The sequence below is a fragment of the Thamnophis elegans genome, chromosome 3 (assembly GCF_009769535.1).
Source record: "Thamnophis elegans isolate rThaEle1 chromosome 3, rThaEle1.pri, whole genome shotgun sequence".
In the NCBI taxonomy this organism is placed as follows: domain Eukaryota; kingdom Metazoa; phylum Chordata; class Lepidosauria; order Squamata; family Colubridae; genus Thamnophis; species Thamnophis elegans.
In genome coordinates this window covers 124,382,324-124,400,523 of record NC_045543.1, presented here as the reverse complement: position 1 = coordinate 124,400,523, position 18,200 = coordinate 124,382,324, and the positions used below count along the sequence as shown (strand labels likewise).

Here is an 18,200-nt window from a genome sequence, read left to right as displayed (position 1 = left end):
AACTCTTCTATATTTTCCTACTTTTTCCATTTTTTTTGAAAGAATTGATTCAGAGAACTTTAACTTGGGAACATTAGATCTATACTTTGGCCTATTTTGTTCAGCAGAACTAAATCTGGCTGAATGTTCACTCTGAAGTTGGTGCCAGAAAATTTGAGATGATGTACCCCCAAATTATGCCCCACCCACATCAGGGATTTATTGGAACCAGGTGGAACCAAAATAAAGTCCAAAATTGTAATTCTAAATCACACTGGCACAGGGAAGATTCCTTGTTGAGCAGGGTGGCATTTATTAAAGGAATAAGTTGTGGGCCTAAACTTGTTTAAATTAGTAGTTGCAATATTTAAGTGAATATCGTGAAAGGCTATTTATGAATCAAATGAGAAAAGTAGATTATTTTCCCCTTCCACTTTCCCTTTTAAATGTTCATGAAGAAACCCTAGTTGCACAACTTAGTACTCAAATGTGGGAAGCAGTTATGAATTTGTTTTAAAGGCTGAAAGCTCTGGTTAAAGAGTGGCGTTTCACCACTGCACAAACCCACAATTTAAAGGAATGTAAATTGGTCTGGATTTGGAAGCTATTTTGGATGCAAGTCCTTTAAAATACCTATAGGGTTTTGGTCTTCCCTCCCAAACAGAAACAACACATAAAAATAAACCTTCACTGGCATGATTGTGACTTAAATTAATGAAATAAAGGGAGCCAATTTGGCCTAAGGGTTAAAGCATCAGGCTAGAAAGCAAGAAGCCAAGTTGAACTCAAGTTCCATCTTAGCCAGAAAAGCCAACTAAAGATCTTGGGCCAGTCACTCACTCTCAGGCCAACTTACTTCACTGGAGGAAGGTTTGTTAGTTATTATGTTTTTATGCTGCCTTGAATTATTAATAGTTATCAATAACTACTGTATTTTTTGGAGTATAAGACACACTCCCCCCCCAAAAGAGTGTGAACTTCCAAAAAACACATCAATTTTAACAGCAACTGTATAAGTATAGTCTAAAATGTTAACACTACAAACAGTGTATATTGTCTGTACTGTTTGTTGTTCGTTGCAAGGAGGCAAATTGAGAGACCGCCTACTGCCAATTACCTCCACTAGACCAATAAGATCTCATAGACTAGGCCTCCTCCGAATTCCATCAGCCGACCAATGTCGACTGGCGACTACTCGGAGGAGAACCTTCTCGGTGGCTGCTCCGACCCTCTGGAACGAACTCCCCATGGAGATTCGTACCCTCACCACCCTCCAGGCCTTCCGCATAGCCCTTAAAAGCTGGCTGTTCCAACAGGCCTGGGGCTAGAGACTTGTAACCCCACTCGAATGGTATGACTGTTGTGTTTTTAACGATGTATGGTTCTATGTTTGTAACTTGTCTGTCTTTCCCCTCCCTCCAATTGTGAGCCGCCCTGAGTCCCCCCAGGGAAAAGGGCGGCATACAAATAAAGTATAAAAAAAAATTGCTGGGAGGCAGAGGCAGATATTTTTCCCTTGTTTTTCTCACCAAAAGCTAGGTGAATCTTATACTTTGGAGCGTCTTATACTCTGAAAAATACAGTAATCATGGCAAATTAATTACAATAAAAGTAATAATAATTAATAAAGGCAGTATATAAGTAAAAACAAAAAAAGAAAAATAAATTTGCAGCCTAATGTGTTCATTTAGTGCTGCAGTATAAGGTATCAAGCATTGCTTAAATCCAGACTGGTGTGGATTGTTTTTGAGCAGTACAATTGGTAGTTCCTACATTTAGAAGTGAATCACCGTAGCTGTAGACTCCACTGGAATTGTATTGTCTCCTTAGACTCTTCTGTTCCCAAACATCATAAGTCAGTTTTGATGACCCTCTGGTGGCTTCTGAATTCTGCCCCTAACTCGAGGCCTGTTGTGATCTCTCTGTAACCAACTGCTTCTTCCCACAGCCAGGAAAGGACCAAAACTGTCAGTTTGGTCAAGGGTTAATAGTAATAAAGGCAGGAGAGAAACTAAAAAGTCAGTCTCTTTCCCTCTTAGGGTGGCCTTAAGAACAATGCCATTTATTTGTGTGTTCAAAATGCTTAGGAATTAAGACTAAGCTCAAGCTATCCCATGGGTTTCATCCAGAATCAATGTGTGAGTAGGGAAGAGAGAATTGTGGTGATTCCAAGCACGTTCAGACTTAATTTCCATAATCAATCTAGGGGTGTCCAACCTTGGCAATTTTAAGACTTGTGGTCTTCAATTCCTATGGCGGGCTGGGGAATTCTGGGAATTAAAGTCCACAAGTCTTAAAAGTTGCCACGTTGGACATCCCTGTTCTAGAGTGAACCTTGAAGTCTTTTCCTGCTCTTTTGCACTTCTCCTCCCTCTCCAGTCCCCAAGCAGTTAAGAAAGTTTTGCGCTTTGCTTATTCATTCTTTTACTCCCACTTTATTTATAGATCCGGTTTATCATTCACGTCACAAGTTGAGAGCTTACGCATATGCTGGATTGGCAGTAGCTGAATAGTTCCTGCATGATTCTGAAATTTTAATGTTTATGGCTTTGTTTTTGCTTTGACTTTACATATGAATGTAACCAACGGCTAACAGCTAACATGCCTTGACAGCACACATCCAGAGGATCATAAGATGGGAGCAAAGAGAGAATGTTGTTTCCATGTGGATGTTTAGAGGCCGGAACTGGTAGCTCTCATGTACCCCCACCCCCCAACTAATGAAACCAAGTTTCCTAGTGAAGAAGAGTATTAAGACACATTTACTCAAAAGGAAGTCTCAAAAGTGAACAAGTCAGTATTGTGGTATAATACCTTACGCTTCCTTCTGATTGAACTAGCTACCGTGTTTCCCTGAAAATAAGACAGGGTCTTATTTTCTTTTGACACCTAAAATAAGTGCTTGGCATTATTGTCAGGGAGGTATTATTGTTTTTGAGGTGCAGGAGGTGGTGAGCGTGGTCACCTCATGGCTGCTGCTGTGTTGCAATATTTTTGAGGAGGTATTATTTTGGGGAGGAGGGATTATTTTAGGGTATGCGCTCAAAAGCCTGATTGGGCTTATTATCTGGGGAGGTCTTATTTTTGGGGAAACAGGGTATGTAGAGACAGCAAAAGAAAGTGGAAGGGGATGGAAAGAGGATGTCAAAGAAAATAGTGTGTGTGTGGGTAAGAGGTAGCAAGTGTGTTTGAGTAGTATAGATGGAAGATTCACCATTGTTCAGCCTTGGTCTTCTCCCTCCCTCTGCCCCCCCCCCCCAACCAAACAAAGAAAAAATGGAAGCTGAAAGGAAAGCAACCAAACAAAAATTTTCAGAATCTGGAGAGGCTGTTATGTTTCCGCTGAATCTTCCTGCCTTTTCAATGCATGGTGGCTCTAAAGCCTTCCTTACTAATAATTTACTCAAAAGTAAGCCTCACTAAGAACAGTGGAACTTACTCTCAGGTAAAAGTGTATCCTAGAATGTGATTACAACAGCTCTCATTTCTGGGTTCAAAATAAAGAGGAATCTTTTGGCTTCTCTTTTGACTAGCCAGTTTTATTAAATGGTATATGCTTTTGTGATTATGCCTTTTAATAAAATCAAAAATCATTCCTGATTTTTTTTTGCTGTCATTTGACTGTCATGGCTCTCTCACTATAATGCCTAACTGCATTTGCTCTCAGCTGTATTTTTAAATGAAAGGACCCTACTCCAATAATTTATCTTTTAAATGGGGAACTGGTTTAGGATTCTCTGAAAATATAGACAAGGATTTCTCTCTGCCTTTCTGGCACTGGAACAATCTTCTTTATTTTTCTTTATGTACACTGAGAGCATATGCATCAAAGACAAATTCCTTGTGTGTCCAATCACACTTGGCCAATAAAGAATTCTCTTCTCTTCTCTTCTCTTCTCTTCTCTTCTCTTCTCTTCTCTTCTCTTCAACTTTGTGGTGACATTTTCTTCCCCTAGTCGACTCATTGTTCTACAGATCTCTGAGAACAATAGCTTTCTCTGGATTAGTTGAAAAAGGGGAATGCCACATGTTTGAAGAATGTTGGAGATATATAGAACGGGCAACATAGATTGCAGATCTAGAGAGGACCCTTCTGATACTAAATGCAACTGGAAAATGATGTGGAATGGAAGTTTTGCTCATGTGCATGTGCTCTTTGGGGTTGTTTCATGTTAGAAATGGGTCTGTCCCTAAATAGTATTACTTTTATTAAGGGGATAAAATAGGTAGCCCTCTTGTTAGTTGATGCCCTAGAAGAGATCAACCCTGACTGCTCTTTAGAAGACCAGATCCTGAAGATGAAACTCAAATACTTTGGCCACCTAATGAGAAGGAAGGACTCACTGGAGAAGAGCCTAATGCTGGGAAAGATTGAGGGCAAAAGAAGAAGGGGATGACAGAGAATGAGGTGGCTGGCTGGAGTCACTGAAGCAGTAGGCATGAGCTTAAATAGACTCCAGAGGATGGTAGAGGACAGGAAGGCCTGGAGGAACATTGTCCAAGGGATGGTGATGGGCCGGACACAACTTCGCAACTAACAACAACAACCTGTTCCAGGTGCTATGGAAGGTAGAGAAACTTAGAGGATCAGGGGAGGGCATGTATTAAAGCCAAGCACAGCTGGTAACTTTGTGTGTGTGTGGATGCACCAGGCATCTAGGGTGCCTTTAGTATGGCTGCTCATTGCCTGTGCTGCCTTGTTTGCAGAACATCCAGGGGATGACGGGCACCCCCATGGTGGCAGCCAGTCCAGAGAGACATGACGGTGGCTTGCAGGTGAATCCGGTGGAGGTGCAGAGTTACCAGCCGCCCTGGAAAGTCCTCAGCGATTTCGCCTTGCAGAGTGACATAGATCAACCGGCTTTTCAACAACTCGTAAGTGTCAATTCCCTGCAGCCATGAATGGCCCACTGTGTATACAAAAGCGAGTTCTGGTGCTCATTCCTTTGAAACACTTTGGTATCCTTGTTTAACCCCTTCCCCACCCTCCCGGCTGCCACATCTTCAAGCCCTGAATACCAATTCCCCTGTGTTTCCCCTTTTCTGTAGCAAGAAGCAGGCGCTTTGCTCTCTTCATCTCCATGTTCTGCCTTTGCCAATCTAATTGGATTTGTTCCTGCTGCTGCTAGGCATCCTGGGAGATGGAGTCCAATCCATGTGGAAGGGCACCCAGGTGGGGAAGGTTGCTCAGGATGAAGGACATGGAGATATACACAGAGTAGAAGCATCCAGTTAGGAGTGTCTTATTAGCCATTTGACACTATATCACAGCAAAATGCCAAAGCCAAGAGGCCCAGAAATCTAGGATCTGGTTGTGCTATTGAAAGAACAGAGTTTGTGTTTTGTTATTGTTGGTTATTGATACTTGGGTCATGGTTATTGCCTGCTTTTTTAAAATGAATTGGGACAGAAGGCAGTTTCTATTAATTTTCAAAATATTCTTGCAAATGAACTTTTTTTTAGAAATGATAGATAGCGGACAATATCACAGAAGAAACTTTTCACATCGACTTTCTTCCTTCACTGCCCCTCCAACATTGCAAAAAAACTGATCCCTCTTAAGATAAGACCTGTTACAATTCTAACAAATTAAATATACCCCTTGCCCCCTTTCAGAAGGTATTTATGTTCATAAGGGATGGGATCCTTGGGTGGCTTGAAAGAAAGCCTGATCCCCCTAGTTGAAAATTTGATCTAATTGATCAATAAGGCTGAGCAGTTAAAAGGCATTTGGCAATCACTGTTGTTATTTTGAAAAATTGCCATACTTTTTCTAACCTTAAAACTACCTCATAAGACTTAGGGCCCATCCTGGATGTAATTAGAATACTTTTACTTTATTAATGTCTTTGGTATTTAAGAAACCTAGCTTTGTGCTGCTTTATAGCCTTTTCTCATCTTATGATTTAATAAATTGTTATTATTTATTAAAGTAAAGCCCCACTGGCACAGTGGTTAAAGTGAAGTACTGCAGGCTGCTTCTGCTGATCACTGGCTGCCAGCAGTTTGGCAGTTCGATTCTCACCAGGCTCAAGGTTGACTCAGCTTTCCATCCTTCTGAGGTAGATAAAATGAGGACCCAAATAGTTGGGGGAAAGATGCTGACTGTGTAAACCTCTTAGAGAGGCCTGTAAAGCACTGTGAAGTGGTTTATAAATCTAAATGCTATTGCTGTAATGCTTTCATATACAACTTCCCATTTAAACAAAACAAACACCACCTTCCTACCTAAACTCCACTGGGAAATTTCATTCTGTACTGTACATTGAGAGGGCCCGAAGGTGGGGTGGGAGATGGACTGGCCAAGTATGTTCAGCACAAGTGATACAGGACTACCTCTCCCGTCCCCCACAGGTCTTTATGGCCAAGAATTGAACCTGCATTTCCTATAACCAACTCCAACAAAGTTTTCCTGGTAGACGCTTCAACCTGTCAGTGTTTTTGCCTCAGATCTTAAACTCCTTAAGATTATGGGCATTTGTATGGACATTGCTGAATTGTTGCCAAGGTTTTTTGAACCTACCAAGTGAGTACTCTGATGAAATACGACATTAATAATGGAATATAAGTTGATAAGGTCTAGGCCAGTGATGGCGAACCATTTTGGCACCGAGTGCCCAAAACGGAACCTGCGTGCATGTGCGTGTGCTGCAACGGCAAAAACTTGAAAACCAGCTGTCCGGTGTGCACATGGCTGTTTTTTGGCCATTTTTCAGGGTGTTTTTCAGGTCATTTTTAGGCCTTTTCTCAGACGGTTTTTTGTCTGAAAATGACCCGAAAAAGGCCTGGTTTTTTTGGCTGTTTTGGGGGTGTTTTCAGGCCACTTTCCAGCGGTCCAGCATCGGCGAACACCAGCTGTGCATGTGCACTCTGGAAACAAGAAGAGCAGCTGGAAATGGCGCACGGGCCCACAGAGAGGGCTCTGCATGCCACCTCTGGCACACATGCCATAGCTTCACCATCATGGGTGTAGACTCTGTGTGTAGAATATAGAACAAATTTTAAATATACATTTTGAGATTATATCTTCTTCTCTTCTCATTGTTTTGATGGTAGCAGTTTTATTTTTTTTAAAAAAACTCCACCCATGTTCATTGCTGTATTTTTATACAACTTAAATCCCTTTTATTTATCCCAAATAGTCATAGGGATTACTTTCTATATATTGTCATATTAGCCAGTATAACAATTAGTTCAAATGGACAGTTTTTTTCAAGTGACTATGTCTTTCTTTTATGTATCAGTATAGTGCAATCGTATACATTCCTATTCAGAAGTAAGCCTTGTTTTCTTCAATGGGACTTACTCCCAGATAGGTTTTGTAGGACTGCATTGTTAAGTGATATATTTCTTACTTTCCATTGCCACTAGACCCTTTTCCTTTTTAAAAAAAGAAAGGAAAAGAAACATTTTTACATTTGGTATATGTAAAACATGTAATATTGGTACATGTAATATTAACATAATATTAATGGACCAATTTTCACAAAAAAGCCAATAGGAAATTATCAGTGTGTTCTATTCTTAGCTCCCTTTCTTAACCCTTAATCATTTGGTAGTTCATATGGGACGATATTGTCTGCAATATTTATGTCTAAGAAAGTGATTTAAGGATAGAAGTTTAGCTGTAATTCAATTTCCTGCCCAGATCTTAAACATAAGAAGATATGTTTTATTTAAGGAATTGAAATTCATAGTAGGAATCATAGAACATGTGAGATTGGGTTGGTGTAGTGTTACCAAATTCAAAGAAAACATCAAAGTTTTTGTTTTAGAAATGTATCTTCTTATTCCAAGCTTCTTTTAATGAGATAGTGAATGGTTTGTTTCAAGAATAATAATAAAAATAATTTTATAGCATTATTTTGACATTGTTTATATTGCAAAACTGCCAAATATGGGCATGAAAAGACCTCTTTAAATTTGAGAAACTGACTTCCAAAGAAATGCACGGAGAGAAATATGCAGAATATACTTTTAAAAGAAATAAAATGTAATGGCAGTGTAAAGGGCATCCCTACAAATGAAAACGTATACAATACATTCTGAAAAGGCCCGTACTAGTTACTAGTATGAAATAGACTTCCTACCCTCTTTACTGGGAGGGAGGTTTTAATCTTTATATTTTATTTCCAAGACTGTGTGTGTACTTAGATGGGATTATACCGACATTTCAATGCTTCTTTTAAAGATAAAAGAGACTGATAGTATTTAATGGGAGGAAATGAGACTCAAAACACAGTAGAAGATTTCATGATATAGTACAATGTGAAAAAATATATCAGTATGACAAAAATAGGGGAAAAGACTTGCGTGGGAGAAAAATCCATATGGAATGATTCATAATGAGGATCCGGTACAGAAAATTTGTGTTTTTATGTAATTTGTCAAAAGAGAGTTTAACTAAATGGTTTTCAAATTTGACAAGTTTATGATGGGTGGACTTCAACTCCCAGAATTCACCAGTCAGAATGCTGGCTAGGGAATTCTGGGAGTTGTGATCTACACATCTTAAAAGTTGTTCAGGTTAAGAAACACTGTTCTAACCTTTTGCTCTTGGTGACAATTGAGCCCAAGGAAGAAACGTCTTAGCATTCATATTGATGTTGTGCTAAACAAAAGCAGCTTCTTGATGCAACAATATACTAAGTGTGATTCCAGAATCCTTTGTGATGCCACAGAAGAATTTCTTCCAGGAAATGAATCTTTTGAAGTTTGCCACCTTAGTTATGGTTTTTAATTTGAATGGTTCGTAATGGAACTTATTTAAAGTAGCATCAGTTACTGTGAGAAAGCAAGGCCTTGGGCATCTCTGGATACATACCGATAGTTTACAAGGACTTTTGATTTGATTCAGTATAGTTTGTTCCTTCCTTCCTTCCTTCCTTCCTTCCTTCCTCCTATTTTTCTTCCTTCCTTCCTTCCTTTTTTCTTTCTTTCTTTTTCCTTCCTTCCTATTTTCCTTCCTTCTTTTCTTTTCTTTTCTCTTTCTTTCTTTCTTTCTTTCTTTCTTTCTTTCTTTCTTTCTTTCTTTCTTCTCTCTCTCTCTTTATCCCTATCTATCTCCATCTCCATTGATGTGATAAGGGTAAAAGGGTGAAGTTATACCCCATATTCCCATTCTGAATTCTGATGACTTACCTAATTTTGGTCTGCAGCAAAAGAAGTCATCCCTCAAATTTTCTGTTTCAGAAATAGCTTTTTCATGTATAACATTTTCCTTCAATCTAACTGGTATCTGACTTTTAGTTTTTGAATATTATTTTTCCCCTTTTCAAAAAAAAGACTCCTGATTTTCTATTTCATACCTAGGAACTTTAGGATTTCTATATGTGAGGCTTTACACTTGCTCTAATGTACCCACAGTAGATAGTTGGTGATCTATTACAAATATCCACATCTCTCTACATCTTCTTTGGCGATCCAGGTTTTCTGATCAGAAAAAATCATTGTGGGATGAATTTCTTCATAATGTTTTCATCTGGGATTTAATTGATGTTTGGGAAGCCATAGTGGCTGCAGACTATCAGAGAAAAGTTTGCCAAATGAAGGACAAGCCATTCACGTATGACATTAGATTCTCCAGTCATCTCATAACTAAAGAAAATGTAAAATTTAAGCACTCCACCAATCAGAACTGTACTAATATTTTTGTGTGGCTCTTGTGGGGAAGAAGGGAACGACATTTATTTTTCATCACATGGAAGAAGAGTGGCAGAATAATTTTTATCTTCCAGGGGCTCTATGGTGGATTTAGGACAGTGATGTTAGGCAGAATTAAATGCCATTTTGTTCAGCAGAACCTATTTGGGTAATACACTTATGACTGCTCTGTAGGATTGTAATACATCACAACCCGACTAAAATAATGTGCAATTCTTTATAAATTAATATAAAAGAATTTAATCCACAGATAGAATCATGTTGGATGTATTGCTTATACCCAGGACTTTTGAAATAGTGTAGTGTCAGCAGTTCAGGCTGTAATGCATTGCCCATTTATTCCAAAGTCCTATGGCTTACCGATTTAACCATAGCTGATAAAGTTTATTTATATAAATTTTATTTGGGCTAACTTTATACATGTGGTCCTTGACTTACAACAGTTCATGTAGTAACTGTTCAAAGTTACAACGTCGCTAAAAAGTGACTTATGACTGTTTTTCACACTTACGACCGTTACAGCATCCCCGTGATTATGTGATCAAAATTCATATGCTTGGCAACTGGCTCATATTTATGATGGTTGCAGTGTCCTGGAGTCAATGTGACATTCTCATAAGCAAAGTCAATGGAGACACGAGTTTCACTTAACAACCATGTTACTAACTTACCAACAGCAGTGATTCACTTAACAACTATGGCAAGGGAAGTCATAAAATGGGGCAAAGAACACTTAACTTAACAAATGTTTCACTTAGCAAACGAAATTTTGCGTTCATTAATCAGAGGTGGTATTCAGCCAGTTTTGACAGGTTCCGGAGAACCGGTAGTGGAAATTTTGAGTAGTTTGTAGAAACGGTAAATAGGCTGGCCCCGCCCCTGCTTCCTCCCAGCTGATCTTCTTTTGTTGCCCTGAACAGGAGAATGGAGCTGGAAAGCAGGTTAGTGGGATGGACAGGGAATGAGCATTTTATAGTATCCTTCCCCTGCCACGCCCACAGAGCCACGCCCACAGAGCCGGTAGTAAAACATTTTGAATCCCACCACTGGTTCAATTGTGGTCGTAAGTTGAGGAATACCTGAGTAGAATTTCAATTTTCATTTAAAATCCCAATGCATTTTATTGAGCAGTTCATTTAGGAAGGAATAACTTTCATTAAGTTAAAAAAAAATACATTTTGCAGATGGCTGATTCTGATTTTAGTGATCCAGAAGGATCCTGAGAATCATTGGCTAACTTTCCAAAACTGTACAGCACTCCATAAATGGGATCAGTGTCCCTTCAGAAAGGATGATCCTACATACAAAAATAAGCTCTGTTCATGTAGTTTAATTCTAGCACTGCAGTTTTAAAATCTTTCTACTTTAAAAAGAGATACATTTCTGTTCATTCTTTTCTTTTCCAGGGGAAAAGTGGTGGGGAAAATGTTTTTCTTCCCCCTGAATCATATCCCTAATAGTTCTGTGAGATGGGTTAGTACAGGCTTTCCAAGAGCATGAAGCAGACTACTTGTCCTGACAAAAAATCTTTTTATTAATTTACTGTGAATTCTGCTCATTCATATACAGCAGAGTATTTCAAGGGAGGATTTACAGTCACAGACCTTATCTGGCTTGGAGAGCTGAAAGGCCCATATCTGCAAATCTTGGCAAGGAGTGTCTGAGAGTCATGAACCAATTAAGTGAAGTAATTGTCTCCTGCAAACTCCATTCCCCTTTTGCTCCTCTTTTATTTCCTCTGGGAGGGGGCAGTCATCGTCCATCTGTGGCCTTACTCCCAAGTCGACCCCTGTTCTTTAGCTATTCCCTTCGTCTGGCAACTCTGTGCATGTGCACACTGGGAACAGACTCCAGCTGTTCGTCTGCCTCACTGATGTCTGACTCTGAAGGCAGCTGATAACTGACATACCGCTATGGCCTCCTCTCTGCCTCCGATACAGAGCCTTCATCAGAGCCTTCCCCAGACTTCAGAACTGGCCCATGTTCCTCCCCAATCTCCTCACTGTCCGAATCTGCTGCCAGCGTCTCTGGCCACGGGTGGGCCACAACAGTACACTTCTGGATGAGAATTTCTTTCTCACAGCTAGGAAGCATCTTGTGCATACTGTATTCCCCTTAGCCAGGAATTAGTACAGGAACTTGTGTAAACCTCCTGTCTTTCATTGTATGATAATCTCTCCAGTGTAATGCAGCTCCCCTGGTTGGTTAAACATCAGTTAAATATCCCAGAAGATCGAATTGGGCTTTTTTTCAGATAGGAAGTTGGAGAGAGGAGATAACAGGGAGAAACCAGAGTAAGAAAGAGTTCTATAACAAAGACAAAATAGGAGCAGTTTGCTTTGCAAGCATAAAGTTGCTCAAAACACCACCTTTTAAAATTTTAGAGTAGCTTGAAAATGAGATAGAAAATAACACCAGAAAAGATAAAGCTCTTTTTCAGCAGAAGGACATTTTCAGAAAATTATAGCATGGCATTACTTTGAATGTTGTTCTCAGTAATCTTAACACACACACACACACACATTTCTAGGGGAGTGAGAGGAAATAATTGAATGAGCTTTAGGAGAATTGCATTAATTTTAGAACTGGTTCCAAAACTCATTTAGAGTAAACTATTCAATATATATTTTTTTAATGGTGGTTACTTCCCATTTGGATTGAGGCCTTAGGATCGCAGGCCAGGTGCATTATATGCCTGCCATGCCCACTCCTGGTTTAGCAAAGGGGGGGGAAAGTTGCGATATGTCATGTGATACCGCTGTGATAATGTGGGTTTGATACCCCTTCCTTGGGATTTAGTGCAACTTGTTAACTTAATAATCAATGCTATTTCTGGGGTGTATACAACAGATGCAATGGCTCAGTGGCTAAGATGGTAGTTCAGTGGTTTGAATCCCTAGCACCATGTAATGGAGTGAGCTCCTGTTACTTGTCCCAGCTTCTGCCAACTTAGCAGTTTGAAAGCACGTAAAAATGCAAGTAGAAAAATAGGGACCATCTTTGGTGGGAAGGGAACAGTGTTCTTTCCGTGCGCCTTTGGTGTTTAGTCATGTCAGCCACATGACCATGGAGACATCTTCAGACAGCGCTGGCTCTTCAGCTTTGAAACAGAGATGAGCACCGCCCCCTAGAGTCAGGAATGACTAACACATATGTGAGAGGGGAACCTTTACCTTTACCTTTTCTTTAGAGCAGGGATCGCCAAACTCTTCAGTTCATGAACTTTTTCCCGACGTTTCAGATTCTTCATTGGGCCCCAACCTTTATTATATGAAAGTAATTGAATACATTGTACTTTTACAGTACTTCGAGTAACATAAACAACTGCCTCTTGGCTAGTCTCATCAACCCTTGGGTGTCAATACTGACCACTTTGGAGAATTCTGTTTTGGAGTCATGTTCTTTTCATCAGTCACTACAATACTAGAGAGCAATACTAGAACTGACATGCGGATTAATATCTTGACATCTCAATATTCGGTGAAATCCAAGGTTGTTTGGAAAATATTACATATCAAATTTAGTAGCCTTTACTGCATGGGAATTGCTTCATGTTGCCTTTCCATTTCTCTTTATTCTAGTGATAACTGTTGATTTTACCTTATGTTCTCCATTTTCCATTTGGAATGTGTTCCCAATCCTACTGGTATAGTTCATGATTAACTCAGGGTAACTTTGTGGAATGAAAAGCAACAAACAAACAAATAAATAAATAACAGTTTAATTATGTCAATAAGTAGATAAATAAATAAAAGCGGTTTAATTAATTGTTTTTCTATTCTTATGCTGGGATTTTGGTTGGGGAGAAAAATGTAGTGACTCGCATGTAAAAAGAAGCCAAACACAAAACAATAAGAGGTTCACATGGGATGAGTAGTTTAACAGTTAAACAGCATGAGTGCATTTTTAAATGACTCTTTTGGGTAACCGGGACACAGTGGCTCAGTGGCTAAGACACTGAGCTTGTCAATCAGAAAGGTCAGCAGTTCATCAGTTCGAATCCCTAGCACCGTGTAACTGTGTGAGCTCCCTGTTACTTGTCCCAGCTTCTGCCAACCTAGCAGTTCAGAAGCATGTAAAAATGCAAATTGAAAAATAAGGACCACCTTTGGTGGGAAGGTAGTAGCATTCCATGCGCCTTCGGCATTTAATCATGCCAGCCACAGGACCACAGAGACTCTTCGGACAGCGCTGGCTTTGAAACAGAGATGAGCATTGCCCCCTAGAGTCGGGAACAACTAGCAGATATGTGTGAGGGGAACCTTTACCTTTGGGTAACCTTTACGTAATGTGGATACCTCTAAGTAAGAATTTGCCCTGAAGAAACACAACCAATGATGTTTTGAAAGCCAGAGAAACAAAGACCTTGGATTTGATCTAAGTTTTCTTACACTTGTCATAAATCCATGACATCTTTGGAAACTAGTAATAAGTGATCTCCAGTACAACTAAATCTGGATCCAATCCTTTTCCTTTTCTTCGTTGTAAACTTTCTTTCTTTCTCTCTCTCTTTAAACATGTTTGGCAGGTTAATTTTTCAGAAGGAGGCCCAGGTTCCAATTCCACTGGAAGTGAGGTAGCATCAATGTCCTCCCAACTCCCGGATACACCTAACAGCATGGTAGCCAGTCCAATTGAGGCATGAGGAACTTCCTTTCGCTGTTGTGGGCCTTGAAACCTTTCGCCCCCTGCTGGAGAGAGTGGGAAAGCTGTCACGTTTGGGGACTCGACAAAAATGTAGAAAAAGGAAGGAAGGAAGGAAAAACAAAAAGTATTTAAGACAACTTTGTTCATGAACCTAAAGCCAAGAAAACTCGGTGAACTGTCTGGGGAGCCTTGCTCGGTTTTTGTTTGTTTGTTTTGCAATGATAAGGTAGCAACACTGTGAAGACAATCATGGGATCTAATAATACTCCAAGAACAAATGAAAATGTTGTTCACATCATGATGATGATGATGATGATGACGATGACGACGGCAGTATATCCACGCAAAAGAATCCTAGGCGGATCAAGGAAAACCAGAAAAAGATGTTTTGAGAAACAAGAGAGGATTTTTTTTTACCCACGAGGATCTCCTATTTTTGCCCCAATTGGCATATTTCAGTGACTGCACATTCTGGAGGATTGAATAAATAAGTAAATAAATAAATAAATGGAAAAAGAAAAGAAAAGAAAGAAAGAGAAAGAAAAAAGAAAGAAAGAAAGAGAAAGAAAGAAAGAAAGAAAGAAAGAAAGAAAGAAAGAAAGAAAGAAAGAAAGAAAGAATCTATTAGTAGTAACTATCCTAACATGAACGGTGCTCTTTCTATACTGGCCTTTCCTTTGCCAAATTAAACTAATGTTTAAAAAGAAACCAGAAGGAGCCCTGGTAGGTTGCATTTTCCCAGATTAAGAAGGGACCATCTGTAGCTTCTCCCCTCCCCCCTTATGACAGAATGAGCCATTATGAAGCTGTGGAGCTCAGTCTTTCTTCTTTCTTTCTTTCTTTCTTTCTTTCTTTCTTTCTTTCTTTCTTTCTTTTTTCCTTTCTTTCTTTCTTTCTTCTCTCTTTTTTTCCCTTCCCTTCTCTTTCTTCTTTCTTTCACATCTTTTCTTTCTTTCTTCCTTCCTTCCTTCCTTCCTTCCTTCCTTCTCTTTCTTTCCTCAGACGTATTCCAACTTTTGGGGTTTTCCCTAGCATGTACTGTAGCTTTTTCTTCATTCCCCTTCCTTTTATTTTTATTTTTTTCACCTGCTTGGGGGGGGGGGGCGAAGTTTTGGTGAGATGCTCTTTTCTCTCTCTCCAAGTGATTTCTTTTAAAAAGAATGTTTGTTTTATTTCTTAAAATCCAGTCAAAAACTTCCCTTGCAACAAGGTATACCTCTCTTTGGCTATTAAAAAAAAGTATGTTGGGGTATTGTTTCCGACTGTTCAATAACATTCCCCCTCCTTTTCCCCAAAGATGTGTATAGTTCTTCATTTTGTTATTTTTTAAAAATATTTTCTTCTTCTTCCTATTTTCTTTGCTGGAAATAAAGAACAGAGTTTTTTTTGCCTCTGTCTCTATTTTCTCTCTCTCTTTCTTTCTCTCTCTCTCTCCCCTGACCCCCCCTTTCTTAAACTTTGTTGTTTGTTTGCTCTTGCATTGCAAAAAATATATATAAAGTAATTTATTATTTATTATCCAAAGACTTGCCACTTTTTTTATTGTCCTGATTGGTGTTGATTGTTTTTTTTTTGGCTGATTTTTTTTAAAGGGTGGGATTCATGAGAGATAGTTCTTCTCCACAAAACCGGGTTAAAAAAAATGCTAACATAATAAAGGTGGGACATCATTTATGCAGGAGAAACTATTGGTGGATCTCACCCAAAGGAAGTATGAAGGGTGGGGAGAGTTATTTTGTCACCCCTCCCTGTCTTTGAATGTTTATGTCAGGTTTGTCCCAAACTTCCTAATGCAGTGTTTCTCAACCTTGGCAACTTGAAGATGTCTGGACTTCCCAGAATTCCCCAGCCAACAAGTTTCCAAGGTTGAGAAACACTGTCCTAATGGTTTGGGGTTTTTTTGTTTTTGAGTTCTCTCTTGCTAAGAATTCTGTGAAATAAATGTGTCATATGTAGAATGATAACTTCAGGAAAGAAGTATTTCACTCCGTACACATTTGGTATAGAGAAACAATAAACTAATTAAGAATTACCAAAGTACCCATATATATATATAGGAATGCACTAGTGTTAGCTGCTAAATACTGAATACAAAATATTACATTCTAAGCTTGAAATAAACTCTGTGTAATATTTTATGAAGTGCATCAAGAGCTAGCCTATAAATTTCTAGACCAGAGATTTTTTTAAAAAAAAAAATACAAGAAGCTTCTCCTTTTCCCTTTAACAATTGTCGTCCTGGAAAAGTATTTTGGACTAAATACGGTTAGCTATTTTCCTGTCACCTTGTACCAATTTAGATCCGTAGAAACAATTTCAAAAAACGGGGACTATCCCGCAAACCACGTGAAGACTTAAAACTGAAAAGGAAAGCATTGAAAGGGACAAACTCATGTTTGTTTACAACTCAATAAATCCGGTTTGGTGCCGGGTCGTGGGAAGTGGCCCTTTCTTTTCCCCCACCCAAGGAAAATGTGAACCTGAGAATGTACCTCCCTCCTCTCCACCTCCCCTACCCCAAACTCAAGGAAAATGTAGAGTTTTTAAAATATATATGCATCTTAAGAAACATCGTGGACTATCGGTTCATTATTTTTTGTTTACGTGGTCTCTCTGTCTGCCTGCCTCTCTTTCTCTCTACCCCCTCCCCCCCGGGAAAGGTCTGTGCGTGTGGGTGGGTGGAAGTGGCTTTTGTTCAGCAGCTAAACAATGAGTGTTATTTGTCACTGTCTGTTGTCAACAGAATTGGAAATGCTGCAGGGGGATTCTGGCTGGAGGGGTTTGTTGTTTTTCTTTCGGCTTCCTTCCCTACCCCAACCCCAACCCCCGTCTCTCTTTAGGTTGGAGCGGGGTGTGTGTGGAGTGGGACACAGGCTGAGCTCAGTGGTGAAAATTCAGTAGGCGATAAGCGGGGTGGGGGTGGAGGGGCAGAATAACCGGAGCTCTGCATATCTTGAAAGCTGGCGGCCTGAGTTTCTGGTCTCTGTGTGTGTTCCCCTTCGCGTCCGACCCCTGTTAAAATCGTGGTTTAGGTTGCAATCATGCACGCGCGCTCTGGGCGTCCGTCGATCCTGTGGGACCTTTCTAGATTTGCTTCTGGATAGAAGCTACGCTTGCAATTGCAGCCTGGGGGACTCCAGGGGATTTCCTCCCGAGTAGGGAGTACCTGAGATTGCCCTGATTTTTTTGGCTTACTTCACAACCCTGGGTGGAAATCTCCCCCTCTCCTTCCGCTTGATTGAAAATCCTTTTCACTTCCCATCTTGCAAAAAGCGAAGGTGAATTTGGGACGCCGGCTTCTCCCTCAGAGAGTAAGCAAGCGATTTCGGCATTTGGGCTGGCCGAGACTCCCGAATTAGTTAAGCCGCGTGTATAGCGGGAGCGGTCTGTTGGCTTGTTTCGGGTTTTGTTGGAATCGTTGCCGTTTTCTTTTGTTGTTGTTGTTCCCTGTATTGAGCGAACGCAGAAAATGAGCTTATTTCGGCCACCGGGTGAAACGCGTTGTGAGAACGCGGCTAAACAGGCAGCATCTACGTACCCTGCTGAGGTTGGTCTGAGAGCAAGGATCGTGGCCCGTCTTTTGCTCTAACTCTCGGAACAGAAGGGTTTGGTTTTTTTACAGCAACATTTTCCTACCACGTGCGTGGTTTAAAATCTCAGCGGTCAAGTGGGCTGAGAGCAATGGGACCTGTGGTCCAATATATCTGAAAAGCAACACGACGGGGAACCGGTTTGATAGTAACGAGCATCAGAAGGAAATTTGGAAATAAAAGAGAGAAATTGGAAGAACCGATAGATCTTTATTTTTTTTAGAAAGTATTGTGTGTGTGTGTGTGTGTGTGTGTTGCAATTGTGCTGATAAATAAATAAATTGCAACACAAATGTAACAAAGACAACATTAAAAAAATGG

At 39.9% G+C, this 18,200-nt stretch overlaps 1 protein-coding gene across 2 annotated transcripts in view; it reads left to right on the top strand.

The window, feature by feature from the left end:
- Positions 1-14,427, top strand: part of ISL1 (ISL LIM homeobox 1) — a 29,852-nt gene extending 15,425 nt beyond the window's left edge. For both annotated transcript variants that reach the window (XM_032214640.1, XM_032214641.1), the window contains 2 exons: positions 4,687-4,854; positions 14,171-14,427. In XM_032214640.1, the coding sequence (XP_032070531.1) occupies positions 4,687-4,854; positions 14,171-14,287 (285 nt within the window). In that variant the 3' untranslated portion in view covers positions 14,288-14,427. The remainder of the gene's footprint in view (positions 1-4,686; positions 4,855-14,170) is intronic.
- The last annotated feature ends 3,773 nt before the right edge of the window (positions 14,428-18,200 follow it).